Source organism: Neodiprion virginianus, chromosome 5, assembly GCF_021901495.1.
Source record: "Neodiprion virginianus isolate iyNeoVirg1 chromosome 5, iyNeoVirg1.1, whole genome shotgun sequence".
NCBI classification, from domain to species: domain Eukaryota; kingdom Metazoa; phylum Arthropoda; class Insecta; order Hymenoptera; family Diprionidae; genus Neodiprion; species Neodiprion virginianus.
Window position 1 is genome coordinate 24,142,244 of NC_060881.1, and position 15,305 is coordinate 24,157,548.

Here is a 15,305-nt window from a genome sequence, read left to right on the forward strand (position 1 = left end):
CTTTTCCCCCTTCCCGGCACAGTGTATCCACCCGCTCAAAACGATATTACTTGGCATTCACGTCCCGAAGGCACGGAGCTGGATGTTATTTGACGAGTTGCTCGACGTCCTTGGATCCCGGTTCTTTCTCTACCCTTGTAACTACAAACCTTTGTACACGCCTAGTAGGTACCCGCCTGGCTTTTGTTACCACGGCTTCGGGCAATTATTTATCACTTCCGTATCCGCTTTAGATCCGAGATTTGCTCTGCACGAGGGAAATGGAGAATATAAATTTCTCACCGCTTGGCGCCTGGATCTATATGTATACACACACACACACACATATATATATACATATGTACCAACGCGTGTGCTAAAGGATTCGGTATTCGAACCAACTCTCGACGTCACTCTTTGGCACTGCTTCGCTTTCCTCGAATTTTTATTTATGTCCGTAGCAAAAATGTCATGCGAATTTTTTTTTCTTCACTTCCCTGTTGTTGCCCCTTGTGATTTATAATGATTTGGTGCCCTTTCAATTCCAACCTGACTAAAATTGATTTCAAATTGGTTCTGCTATATCAATGTAAAATCATTGTCGTTGGAAAATTTTTTTATATCGATAAAGTTTCAACAATTTTTTATACCGGTGGTGAAACGAGCATCTTCTCAAAAATCGTTGAGAGAGCGAACCAAAATCCAGAAACTGTAAGATTGTGTAACTTCGAAACAGGACACAGAAGATCAGTTTAAAATTTCAAGGCCTGACGGTTCAATTAATTAAAATTCCAACTACGAAAGTGCGTTCAATTGCCATGTTTGCAATATCACTTCGTAACAAAAACGTGATTCTGAAGTACAGATCCTCTGATACGACCTGATTAAAACGTGGATGAGCTATCACCTGTGAATTCCGTCATCAAGTGAGGGTCATTAATTCCGATCAGTTGTGTTTATACCATGGCCATGACGGAGAATGGAAGCCCGGTCAGAAGCTGGAGCTAGTCGAATTAGCCGAGGGTTACCTGGATTGACGGTGGCCATGCATCGAACAGAATTGATGGATTGGGGCTTCCGATAAATCCACAATATATGGCTCGCAGCAAGGACCGCAAAGCTTTCAGTCGTTTAGGATATGATGCGGCTCGAGTTTGTAGCTAATGGGATTCAGATATTGCCTTGCAATCCTTCAGTTCTTTTTTTTTTGTTTTTTTTTGTGTTTTTTTTTTTTTTTTACCATTCCGAAGAGCGATATCGGGACAAATCGTAAGGGTGAAAGACTGGATAACAATTAATCCGGAATCGACTACACGTGGAAATGTTCAAAAGCTCGTTTTGAAATATCGCAGTCGACTGGCCATTAGGGACGTTAATGACTTTTTGAAATCAGCATGCTGCCGGGCGTAATCATTAAAGTAGGTCCTTCTACCAGGACGAAGGGTATACCTTGCGTAATTATGTAATTACCATCGTCAAAAATTCAAACAATACCTCGCCGCAGCGGCGCAACGGCAACCATAATTGCCCCCTTAATTGCACTCGCGGGAAACAATACCTCGGATGAGAATTTTTCATGTGTTACAGGTTCACGCTGCCTGTGCATACGCATTCGATGAACGTTGTCGCGGAAAGTTTGTCCTGCCGCATCGCACGATTACCGAGAGTCGAAAGGCGAGACGAACCGTTTTGCAAAGAAATATTTTATATGTAATTCCTTTCGCAGGCTGACATCGAGGTTTTGAATTTATAATACTTGAGGAGACGCTCAAGTCTGGCTGCCAAAATGCATCGCTTTAAATTCACTAGCGACTAAACACTCCTCGAAGTATCCAGCTGATATACCTCGGTATAAGTAAGGCTCTGCCAAGGCAGCCAAGAAAGTTGGCTATTAACTCCTCCAGCTCCTTTAGAGTTCTCTAGCTCGTTTGTGCTGCAAATGCTGCAGCAGTATTTCATTTACTTACTCCTCGTGCAAACACATTAGGCTGTATAACTGCCCTCGGTAGCTTCCAGGAACTGTTGCAGGAATATGCTTTATAGCGAGAGAGAGAGAGAGAGAGAGAGCGGACCTTTAATAAGCTCTTAAATTAATTCCCGCTACCGAATTATTACCAAGTTACGATAATCTCAACGGGAATATTTCAGGTAACTCGACGGAAATTTCACGTGATGTTCCCAATGGAAAATTACGTCTTAACTCCCTTCTTGGACCAATATCTGATCGTTCTGGATCCTCGTTGTTCGCAACATAATAGAATCAGCAATCGTTCACGTCAGGCACGCTTTTTTTTTTTTTTAACTCACAATCAGCGTGTTTTATTTTTTAATATCTCGAGAGATTTTCTAGCGTGAAATACATTTCTGTTTTCATCGAAACACGATTTTCATAGATATTGTAGTCTGTACCATTAGTGTATGAAAATTGTCACACTCCTTTTAACAAACGATTAGGTACATGGTTGAGCATTTATTGAACGAGCTAACTCTGTTAGTCTGCTTCACAGTCACAGAATTTAAAGCATGTCGTGGTGATTCCAAATTTGAATCATAACACTCGATAAGTTGTACATACGAGGTCCACGCTAACTCGATGCATGATTTTCCTTCACCATTTTCGATTTGGTTTATAATTTTTCCACGATTGTTCCGACTCTAAATAACACTCTTGAATTATTTCAGATCCAATAGAAATGAATAATTACCGTTAAAAATATCAAATAAAGGAGATTTAGGAATTTTTATTCCTTCTGAAATTAGTCAAATATACATGAAAAAAAAAAGAAAAATGCCCTTCACTCACGTATTTGTCTAAAATGATCCTCTGTGATTAAAGAATTTTAGAGAATTTTTTCGATATTTTCAAAAATATCGTTCCGTTTTGACTTTTGAAAATTTGTAAAAAAAACAATGGTTTGCGAAAAAAAATACGAAATAATCCAGAGTGCTATTGATGCTGATTCTGAACGAAATAAAAAAATCGTGATGGAAAATCATTTCTTGCGTTAACGTGGAATACTTCATACATGTGTGTTTGCGAATGGCGAACTTTGGGATCGCTGCCAGACATGTATATATGTAATATATTATATACATCCCCTGTTTCCGAATTTTACGATGAAAAAATGGCGGTTCCTTGGCAACTTTGTGATTAGCTGTTACCGAAGGTTTTTAGGGCTAATTAGTTCGGTCGTAGAAGTTTGCAAAAGTCCGATAAGACATTTGGGTCGGTCGTTTAATAATAATTCTCTGACATGCCGGTCACGAGTCGCCGGGAAACTTAAAGCTGTTAAGCCAGAACTAATTGAAGTGTTGTTAAGGGTGCGAGAGCCATGCTGATGTAACTCGGCATCAGGTATCATAGAGATTCCCCGACAGCATTTCACTAAATCCTCCGTTATGTATCTCGCATTATAATGACACTAACTCCTCGCTGCCTGCAGTGAACGGAATCATTAATAAACCTTGGTAGAATTTTTTATTCCCCAAAATTAAGCTTGGACTTTCAGCCGAAAGTTTCCGTGCGGAATCTGCGTCTTCGTTTTGACCCAATTCTCACTGAACAATTTTTGTTTTTTGTCGAAATATTGTACATTCTTATACTTCAATTTCTCTTCTCTGCCTGACTGCAAACCAGAAAAGCAATTGTCATTTTAAAGCGATTCAAAGTTCTCAATGATGATATTTCAGATTGGCTAATTAAACAAATCTCATCAGTTGGATTGGTCAAAATTCTGATTGATCTATTTTCAGAATGAACAACACTCCGGATAGTTGAATTGATGAACAGTTGAAATAACGAGTGGCTCTCATTTTCGAAAGGCTCTGACCGTAAAATCTCATTCAGTGCATAGAAAAGATTTCTAGTCAGTGGTTAGCGTTATTTCATAATTTTAATAATTCGGTGAGGTTCTTATTATTTGAAGTTTGGAAACGAGATTTGAGAAAGCAGAGCTCTGCCTTTTCCTCCCAGTCAAATTTATATTTCAACAAGTCATCAGACGTCTTTTTCAAGCGTCCCATTTTCGGTAAAGGGGCAAATCAGCGTCGAAATCATTGCTTTGATCAGTCTTGATTTAACCAAATGACCATTAGACGAGAGTAAGCTAAGCAGTGTGGTGGTGGGTAGAGATCAGTCACAAATATCTTTGTTCATTCATAATCCGCTCAAATTCAGTTCCGATTACAAATAACCAGTTGAAAATCGAAACGTGTGAATGAGGGCAAGATAGAATTAATTCACGTCTTAAAAGAGCTAAATCAATGCAGCCGAGCTTGGTCAAAGTTCAAATTCTCGCGCCGAGTGGCATCTTATCGTTAGATAGAAACACATCTGATTGAGATGTTGACACGCCGGCTGCGGTCACCGATTCATTCGTGCGTCGCGACTCGCGCAGAGAGTGTCGAGAAGTTCTCCATTTATATACCGTGTGTACACATCGTCATGAAGTGAATTTTGTGTAGCGTATAGTGAACGTGGATGAGTCGAAGTGCGAGAGTCGAACAAGGATGAGCAATTCGGATAACAAACGTACACTGAGAGAAATTTTTAGTTCCGGTTACCGCTCGGTCCTTAATTATTTTCATTTCTTACCACAATCGAAAAATATAGTTCTGGGTAGAAAATGAAAATTAGTTTTCTAGCTGTTACCGGAAAGTCTAGCATCCGTTACTATTCTTTCTCGTTACGATCACCGTTGCTATATTTTCTTCCAACTGTTGCGAAAATTTAATGCTTATGTTGTGCAACAATAAATTGACGTTCAAGCCTTATTTAACTAAAAACGTAGAGTAAACCTCAGAAACTGATTTTGCGTTGCAATTACCAAAACTGGATCGACGATAGCGCAAAATTGTTAGGTGTAACCCGTTTTTCGTAATTCCAACAATAATCAAACGGTTTTTTCAACGATACCTGTTTTATTGAATTCTGCTAGTTACTGTAACAAATCAATTTTTTCTAAGTGTATCGTTCTTTATAATCACCGCTCTTTTTTTTTGAAAAACTTGCCAAATTCTTACTCAGAATTTTGCTCCCCTCGATTGCCGGAAGACCTTGATAAACGAACGAAACGACTCGGTGCCACAACAAATTCGCGAGCTAGGTCAGTCACATGGCCAAGGTAAGTTGGCGATAACAAAATTACCTTCCGGGCGCTCAATAAACGATTATTTCTCAGTGAAGTAAGCCGATTTAATACGGTGAGATAAACGGAACCCGTTTGGCCGGATTGCCGATTCAGCCCAAAGTTAGCGATGGCCATTAAGCTAAAAATAATCGATGCATCGATTAGTCGGGTCCAAAAAAAAACAATCGAACACGACTCGATTAAATCGGTGAAAATTAATCGATGTTTCGATTATTTCGTATTTTCTTGGAACGGTGCGTATGAAACCAAAATTTCGTAAATTTCTGTTGTCTTAATAGCGGAGAAGTTTTTTGATAATTTACAGTTTCATTCAAAATATTTTTCAATTTCATGTGAAAATATACATTCATCTTTCACTTGTTACATCAAATAATATAAGAATAAGTTAATACTTTAATCGCATGAGTTGACAATGCATCGCATCGTTCACGAGAGTAAAAAACAAAAACCTATTTTGAGGTACTAACATAATCGATTACACTCGATTAATCGAGTAGAAATAATCAATCTAATCGAAAACCGATTACTTTTGGTAATACTTAGCTCGTAGCTGTGGCGTGAATGTTTCAAAAGACGTTTGGAACTTGTCCGTACATATCTGGATGAGTTTATTTCGTATCGCTTGCAGGCAAAACGCAACGGCGTCCAACCCCTGTTCACGTGACAGAGTCCTGCAGGGTGCAGGGAATGCAGCGAATATCCAACCGTGAAATACGCATATTTTTCAAAAGCCAGGACGTCTGGCATTTGTGCTGCTGAACAATGCGACGAGACACCGTCGAGGTGCCAGAAGCGAAAGCTTCTGGGGAGTCGGCGAACCTCGCTTTACTCGTAAAATTCTCTACTCCCATCACACGCGGTGCACAAAAGCACGTGACTGCTGCGAGTCCGTGTTTACAACGAAAGTAAAGCTTTCCCCGCGCCTTCCGCGCACCCGAAGGGCGGAACCCAAGCCGAGCTTTTATATCTTTTTTTTCTCCTCGCTTCCCCTTCTCTTATTATATATTCTTATACTTCTTCCACTACTTTTTAACTGTTTTTTTTCCTGTTTTCTTTATTATTATTATTATTATTATTCTTATTACTATTGTTATTATTTCACCCTGCGTAACAACTTGGTTTATTGTTTCAATCTTTTACATCATATGCGGAGAAGGGAAATGGGACTGCAGCCGTGACTTAAACGCGTGACAGCTTTGAGTAAATCATTTCATTCCCGAGAACGTAGACGTTCCCTCAGGATGATCTTCGGAAATTTTAGACACACACGCGCAACACACTTTGATCAAATTTATTATCTCTAATTCGATGGATTTTCCATAATATTTTCGGAGAAAAATCCGGGTTTTTTTTATATAGGGCAGGGTTAGTATTTTTGGTGTCTTTTCAAACACACGAGTGAATTCGTTGAAAATTTTATTTGAAATTACTTTTGTACCACTTCACTGACAGATTTTTTAACTCACAGTGGAAACGAAATTTATGCATTTTCTTTGCAAGACATAAATGTTTAATCTAAGATTGCTATGGACATTTGATATAAGCTCACTGAATTTAATGACATTCAGGTATCTGGTAATTGGTATAATTTTTACTTCACAGCATAGATTAAGTGAAAAACACGTAAGATCACTGAAAAATACGTCTACCGAATTTGGAAAATAGGATAATAAGGTTTATTTGTTTTTCTGCTTCCAGGCATGACAATTGCGGTTCGTTTTCGTCTCGCTGCTATGGAGGTACGGCAGAATCACGATTTAGGTGTTGAGTGACGTTAAGTGACTTGTATTAGTGAAGTGTGTGGTTTTCTGGTATCGGCTTGAGCGAGATACCGAAGCTTAAACGCATCTCATCGTAGCAAACTATTCGATGTCTCACCGTCCTCGAATGCGAAGACGAACTTCGAAAATGGTAAGTTGAATTATAATCAATATTTTTCAATAACAAATGAATCGTCACACCATTTACCCGATTGGTTCTCTAAATAATCTTGGTTATCGCGTCGCGATATAATTAACAATGAATTTAGCCTGCGAGTACAAGAAACGAACATCTGACTTTGCCTACGGCAATAAAAAAAAAAAGCCAACTCGAATTATTACTAGTTATCATTATTACATAATTACTGTATCCTGGATGGGTAAAAATGAAGTGGGCGAAATTTACTTAATTCTACATCAAATGTCTGAGCAGTGGAATGAAGCTTTCATTTTACTCTCGCAGCGCATCGATCATCTTAGCACGAGCTTTGAAATATTTGTCGAATTACACTGCAAATCGTTGGTTAAATTTATGGTATCCAGTTTGGTTCTTTGCCGGTATGTATATTTAGAAGGAAATAATTGGCAATGAAGAGTCATCAGAGTTTCGTGAATGGTCTCGCCGACATTCGGGCAATAAACAAGAGAGCTGCGGTAGGCGAATGAATGATGAAAAAAGCAAGGACGATAACCGGAACGCTGAGTGCATAAGGAAGAATGTCAAATGCACTCCGCGTGGTCCATCAAGATGCAAATATCCTTTTATCCTCGCGTAATGTATGCGTCCTCGGTGGAGAATCAGTATTCAGACGAGGGTACGCGTGATCCTCGCCCCGATATACCGCTGAGTATGGGGCTAAAGTAACCCTCCAGTTCCATGAACTACCCCGTAACACGCCCACACTCTTAACCAAAGCCAAACCTCCATTTTACGAGCGGACCGCCAAGGCTCGATACTTTCCAATGGATAACCTTTGAATTTATTTAATAACCTCCCCCTAACGTCTAGAAGAAGAACACAGGAAAAAAAAAACATTCACCGTCATTCTTACACGCGGATGTTCCTTGCGGCGTTTCATCGAACGCTCGATTCTCAAATACCACCTGAAATATTATTCTATAAAAAAAAAATAGAATTAAATGCACGGAGCTATCGATTAACGAACCGAATTTGCAAGTCTCCCGAGTTATCCGTGATTGAATCAGTTGTGCAAAAATTCGTACGCGCGGAAATATTTAACTCGACTTTACAAACGTTTCCCCTGATTTGTTCCCGCGCTAGTGCTTTTTTTTTTTTTTTGTTATACAAACTCGTGCTCCTCCCCCCCCCCCCCCCACCACAGCAGCCGTCAAATCCTCCCTCCTGTTTATTCGAATCAGATGCCTAGAAGAACGGGAGATTTTATCGCGCGGTAAATTGAATCCGGTGATTCAATGATAGAAAAAAAAAATAAATAAATAAATAAAACGCAGTGGTACGTGCATTTGCAAAGCAAAAAAAAAAAAGAAAAGAAAAAGGAAAAAGAAAATGCGAGCTAAAAAAAGATCAAACAATACTAACTCTCAGTTTGTTCGGTTCAGTGCGCAAACTCTCCAGCACAGGACCCTCGCATTTTGCAACACTCACTCACAACGTTAATTCGACATTTTTCATAACGTTTTGCGCACGTTACCCTCGCGGCTTTCGCTTTGACGCGTAATATTTTCGTACGGAATGCTGCGTTTGAAATAATTGATATTTAACGTTTACAAAGTTGGGTGCGAAGTGCAGATTACGGTGTGTAATTAATCAGTTTCGTTTTATAATACAGTCGAAAACCGAGTCACCGAATCTCCCCACGTACCTAATTAAGTTGGCACGCACCGTTGTGGGGGAAGATCGATACCTACTCGTTTTGGGAAAAATTCACCGCGTATATGTATTTTTACGTTTTTCATTTCCGGACGACGAGCCTGAGCGACAAATCGCACGTGTATGCAGGGAATGAAAAATATACATGCATATGGATGAACGTACGAAATGACCGCATAGAAAGCCATTGGGGAACGTGAGCGTACGGATTGGGAAGTGAATATGATGCATGCGGAATATGCAAAATAAGTACGAACCGCCCGCTCGCCACCGTGGAATGAAATCGGAATCCGAGCCATTCGTCGCTGCACTGCAGTCAGATTCTCTTGCGGAACGAAGATGCGGGGAATGTCCACTTTGCAAAACAACTATCGTTTCACTCCTTGTTGACGGTTAACAAGAGCTGCTCAACTTCCCCGGACGCATTTCGTATCACCTGTTACCGGAGGAATCGTGCCACTGATATCAGTTTCTGTAAACATTTATTTAGGTACAACCTCTGTTTGTAGCAACAGGATTCCAAGGGCTTAAGGGATCCCATACGTACGATTTTTTTTTCGATGGTTGAAATACGCTGGTCAGCTGTTTTTTTTTCATGTTAAATCAAAACACTCGCGAAGAACAGAACATATATTTTTGAACGTTTCTTTTCAGTTTTGTTTTTTTTTATTTATTTATTTATTTACTTTTTCAACAGTTAAAAATGTCTTCGAAAAAGACGAATCCTCATAGTGTGCACGGTTGTGGCTGTAAATGTTACGTAAAATGAAATTTGTGACAAGATTATTAATCGGTATAAAAGCCGCCATCTTGCTATAAAGTTGTTTTTTTTTTTTTTTTATTTCAACAAAATTGACAAAATGGCCGTGGTCTGAAAAAAGTGTATCGAATTTAGCCTGTTGTTTTGATAGTTTTTCGTTAAAAAAATATGACGATTTCAAAAAAAAGCTTCCATACAAATATAAAGAATAGCGTGAAGAATATTGTGTCCAAATTTGAAACGGATAGTTTGGAAACGATTCCTTTGTGAGTGTACACTGTTTTTAAAAACCACATTTCGAGAAAAACGCGTTTGAACTTTCGAATTTCGAATTTTCATATAAATTATCCACATAATATCCCGTCTATACTATCGGTTAATGAAAAAACAAATATATATGTAAATATATATATATTTTTTTTAACATTTTACACTAGGATGATCCTTTAAACGTGTGATGTGAAAAGTCAAACAATTGAACAATGGTTTATGCCCCTTTGGATCGTATACCGTTTTTTTCAATTCGTCATAAATTTGAACAATGATTTTGATACCGCTAAGATCAACAATTTTCGATTTTCAAATTCGATTACAGAGTTATGAATGTGACTGAAAATGTCTCTGATTCACGCAAAAGCAAGACAAACATTTTCAAATTTTTAATAGAAATTCACCACAATTTTTGCCCCAAACCAAGTAGAAAAGTCAATGAAAAAACGTACAGCTGTAATGTTTGAAATTTACTTCGATCTATTTTTGGGACTTAGGTACCGATGAATTTCATCTCTGTGAGAATGAAATACTCACGTTTGAGTTTAATGCTTGTTCCGTATTTTTGACTGTTAGAGTCATAGAATTTTAAAAAATCTCGATTTAAGTTTCATCGAAACAACTGAGCTTAGCAATTAAAACAACTTCGAATCGACTGACTGGTTTTTCTTCAAGAATTTTTGTTTTCCGCGTGTGTTTATTATAAAATCATAACATCGCTGCTGTAAAATTCGCTAGATTAGTAATAAAGCAAAACACACTCACATTTTTTTAACCGTTTGTTTTATTGTAACAGTTGAAAGTGATTCTAGTACCGATAGATGCTTCATATGACTTCCCTATGAATCAGAACAACTAACTTTAGTGCGCATTCACCACCGCAAGTATGTTAATGTAGAATTTCTTGTTTAATTCGGCGAAGAAAAAGAACTTCCAACTGAAAATCAGAAAATATATGTAATAGCACTTCCACATTTAAATTTCTGTAACGTACTCCCTGCAAATTGAATAACGTGTACGGAGTGTTTGATATTAATGCAATAATTGGAAGCTTTGAACAATTGAAGCTATTTTGAACAATACTCGAGCAAAACAGCACGTAACACATTCACAGAAATGTTCGTACTTCAAAAACGTCTTTCCATTGTGATGATTTCACACTTGTAATCACACGTTCGAGGACCATATTTTGTACCAGCATACGACTCTTTATATTTCTCGACAAAACTCTCGTCTTTTGGTGTATCCTACCCTCAGTTGATGTCATAATATCGTTTCTAATTGCGCTGGAGTGTCATAATATCGTTACGAGTTGAGGTGGAATGCCCTAGCATCGATTCCAATTGAGCTGCAATGTCATAATGTCGTTTACAATTGAGGTGAAAAATCATAATTAAGTAGAATATCACGAGGTCGTTTCCAATTGATCCGAAATGTCACGATATAGTTTCCATTTACGATGGAATGTCACGACATCGATTCCAATTGAGCTGCAATGTCATAATGTCATTTACAATTGAAGTTAAAAGTCATAATTTAACTGGAATATCATAACATCGTTTCCAATTGAGGTTGAAGCTCATCATCGACGTGGAATGCCACAACATAGTTTCCAATTGAGCTAGAACGTCATAATATCGTTTTCAATTGGAGTGGAAGGTCATAATTTCAGTTGAATGTCATAATATCCTTTCCAATCGGCGTGGACGCAGCCCAGCGAGGCTAGTTTGAAATTAAGACAACGGATTCGTTAGAAGGCCCTTTCGAAAACAAGCTAACCTTATCGCAACTATTTCCGAGGTGGATCTTTTCAGCCCCACTGTAAGAGCAAACAAATTAGATAACGCATTTCCGTTGTGCGGGTGCCTGTCGCCCTTGACTGGAGACCAGCTTTCGGTGCTTGGGGGGCTCGGAGCTCGGTGGGTACACTGTATGGCGAATGTGCACAGGGTGGAGGCGAGGGTCTGGTTCACGTGGCAGACATAATACATCTACGTGTTCGGCTTGGCTGTGTACGGATCCCATGGAACGAGATGGGCGCGGGTGTCGCCTTGTTTTGTGTCCCGGCCCCGTTTCGCGGGTTTTGTTTACCGCTCGAGTAGGGGTAGCGGGAGCAAATAGCTCTGGCACCAAAGGGTTATGGTTGCTACCGACGTACGAGGCGTCGTCGAGTGGGTGGATGGAGAGTAGAGTCTATGGAGTATCTACACTGTGTTTTTATTCTCCGAGGACTGTAATGGTAATACTAGTGCGGGTTGAAAAATTTTACTGCAGACTTAATGAGGGACGGAAAATTAAATTTAAAATAAAATTTACCCGTGAAAGAATCTAATGTGAAGTAAATAAACTACATGAATCGAAATGTGATCAGTGTTGGGTTCATACTTGCGTTGACGAAGCGAAAAATTAAAAAAAAAAAAAAACCACTCTGACATATTTGATCGAGAAATTCTGGAATTTGTTTCTCGAAATATTCTCAAGTATAACATTGTGGTAGATTTTCTCCCGTGGTCGTTACGTTTAAATTGGTGAATTGTTTTTCATTTCCTAACTTGGAACTCTTGGGATTGGGAAAATTCAAGTTTTTGTATTATCGAAGCTTCAACTCTTGTGTTATCTTTCCTCGGGGAATTTAATATCTGTGAAACTATCTGCAATTCAGACTTTAAATTCAAACCGTTCTATAATATCACTCAAATTTTTGATCCCCTGTAATTGTTTTGGGATGAATCGTATTATTCTGTTCATTGTCTCGGCAGCTCAAAGCATATATCTCCTATATTATAATTTGCATTCCGTAAGGCTGTTTTGTAAATCGAATTTTGTATTCTAATGTACCAAACTACATTCCTCGCGTGTTGGAATTCTATCCTTGTCGAATCTCACACCCTATCCAGAGTGTTCTAGATCAGGCTCGATATTCGAGCACTCGTGAATCCATTCCCGGAATTTGCATGGCACATGCTACCGGCTGAGGGCTGGAACTGACGGGTTTAATTCATACTTCGTCATGTCGAGAACGTTTGAGAATATTATCCCGTTTCGCGGCTGCTGTACCCTGCACGGTAAACGCCCTCGCTAACGACGAGACACTTGCTTCACGCGCTCACGCTCTCTTCTCACAGAATTTAACCGAGAGACAAAGGAAACTTCCACGGCTCTTCCCCTGCAGAAATTGACACAGCCAAATGTGCCGGCGCTTCTGATACCTCCTCTTTTTCCTTTTCACCCGAGCCGAAACCGGGTTCCATTTTTCCTCCCGATTACGCTTACGATTGTAATTATTCACGGACTTTATAGCACATTTTCACGCCGCGTGACGTTAATGTTATTGCACGCGTGTTGAGAGGGAGTGAATTTCGTCGCGAGTTAATGAAAATCCGTAGCTTTTATCGTTCAGAGCTCACGGTATAAACAAAACGCAACAGCTTTATGGAACTCTTTTATTTTATACATTTAATAAATGTTGAAGAATATTATCCGATAGTTGGAAAAAGTTCTGTTTAAGGTCACTCGCGGTGATATATATACATATATATATCCGGTAATATCAAAAAAGTTAAATTCAATTGCATCAAACTTTGCAATTATCGTTCGTAACTGAAATGAAACAACCCGACTCAATTATTTTTGATTACTTTGCGCGTATATTGGAAGCAAAATTTCTTACCCATTAAATTTTATCATTGATCCGATATAATGAACACTTTATCGAGTCCATTTGTGTACTCTGTGCTTTTTATGCATGTTTTGTAAGTAAAAAATTCAAGTTTTATACCAAAATGTGATTTCAATGGATTAGAAAAATGTTTCGTCGCGATTGATAGCACGCGTGAACTTCACAATTCTGTACACAATACGTTGGCACTGCAAGTTTTGAAATTTTTTAAATGAAAAATGGGAACATTATCACGTTTAGTGCACGTTTTAAAATCGTAAAAAACATCAAAATAGCATTTCAAACTTTGATGTAAAGGTGAAAAATGCATTCTTAGTTGAAGAGAATTGCTATAGAAGATTCATATTCCACGTATTTCGGTGAAACTTAGGTAACCATGGCGAAAGAATCGAGTCTCTTACTAAAAAGGGGTTCGTAAAAAACTACTTCCAAAAAAATACAGTTCGCTGTGGTAGGTATAAATATGAGACTGAAAGTAATATTCTATGCTGACAATGCTTGCATAAAATTATTCAAAAATTCCGTAACACCTGATAATGCTTTTTTAAGCAAAGCAGATTGAGAGACAAAAATAAAAAAAAAGAAGTTGCCTTGCATTGAATCTCAAAGGGAAGTGTTGCCATCCTTCAACCATGAAACTATAAAACATGATGTACTTTTTTTTTACTCAATATCCACACAAAAATGGTAAATCCAACAATATTTGTGAATGAAAGTTCAGTTTTATCCAACTCATGGTATTAGTTTTTTACCTATAAGCTAGAAATATTTACATTTAAGTATCAAAGTGCATCGATACGACACAAATGGAAAAACTAATCAAGCGTAAAATTCATTATACTATAGAAGTTGGAGACATTTATCTGTGAGTGAGAGATGAATCGATCTTCATGGCAATGAATCATATAGACGAAAATAGAAGAGTTTTTTTTTTTTTTTTCTTTCTGACCTCTCGTAGCGAAAAGTATTACTGCATAAGATCTGAAGTGCCTGATCACGATTCGTGGACGACGCGGAAAAAGGTTGTCACAGTGGTGAATGAAAAAATGATTGAGTAACGAAGCGAAGGCTGACAGGTTGATACCACCTCGGTCGATGAGAGTCCCTCACGATCGGACCTAGGTGCGTGCTTCTATCTATAACACACAATCTCCCCAACTTATCTCCGTATTCATATCCGTGTGTACGGTGTATACCATGGTGTACGAATGCGTGTCTCGTTACGTAGCATGAACGAGTCGCTGATACGTGAATGCGGAATAGCGATCGAGACGTCCGATGCCATTGTACATCCGGTGACGTTGCGTCCGTTGTGACCTGCACCGTTGCCGACACTCGGGATGTGTAATTGACGATTAGTCTGGGCCTGCGTGTCCTTCGTGTGCACGGAGGAAAATTATGTGGGAAATACGTATGTACACGGAGAAAAATTTCATTCGTTACAGTAACTAGAAGAATTCGGTAAAACAGGTATCGTTGAAAAAACTGTTCGAATATTGTTGGAATTACGAAAAACGAGGTACGCTTAACCATTTTGCGCTATCGTCGATCCTTTTTTGGTAATTGCAACGCAAAATCAGTTTCTGAGGTTTACTCTACTTTTTTAGTTAAACAAAGCTTTAACGTCAATTTATCGTTGCACGAGCGTTAAATTTTCGCAACAGTTGCAGGAAAATATAGTAACGGTGATCGTAATGAAAAAGAATAGCAACGGATGCTAGACTTTCCGGTAACAGCTAGAAAACTAATTTTCATTTTCTAGTTAGAATTATATTTTTCGATTGTGGTAAAAAATGAAAATAGTTAAGGACTGAGCGGTAACGGGAACTAAAAATTTCTCTCAGTGTATCAGGGT

At 38.6% G+C, this 15,305-nt stretch overlaps 1 protein-coding gene across 1 annotated transcript in view; it reads left to right on the plus strand.

Annotated features, from left to right (window-relative positions):
• Positions 1-15,305, plus strand: part of LOC124304570 (semaphorin-2A) — a 284,223-nt gene that overhangs the window by 9,668 nt on the left and 259,250 nt on the right. Inside the window, exon 2 of the mRNA XM_046762967.1 lies at positions 6,828-7,040. Within this exon, the coding sequence (XP_046618923.1) occupies positions 6,999-7,040 (42 nt within the window). The 5' untranslated portion in view covers positions 6,828-6,998. The remainder of the gene's footprint in view (positions 1-6,827; positions 7,041-15,305) is intronic.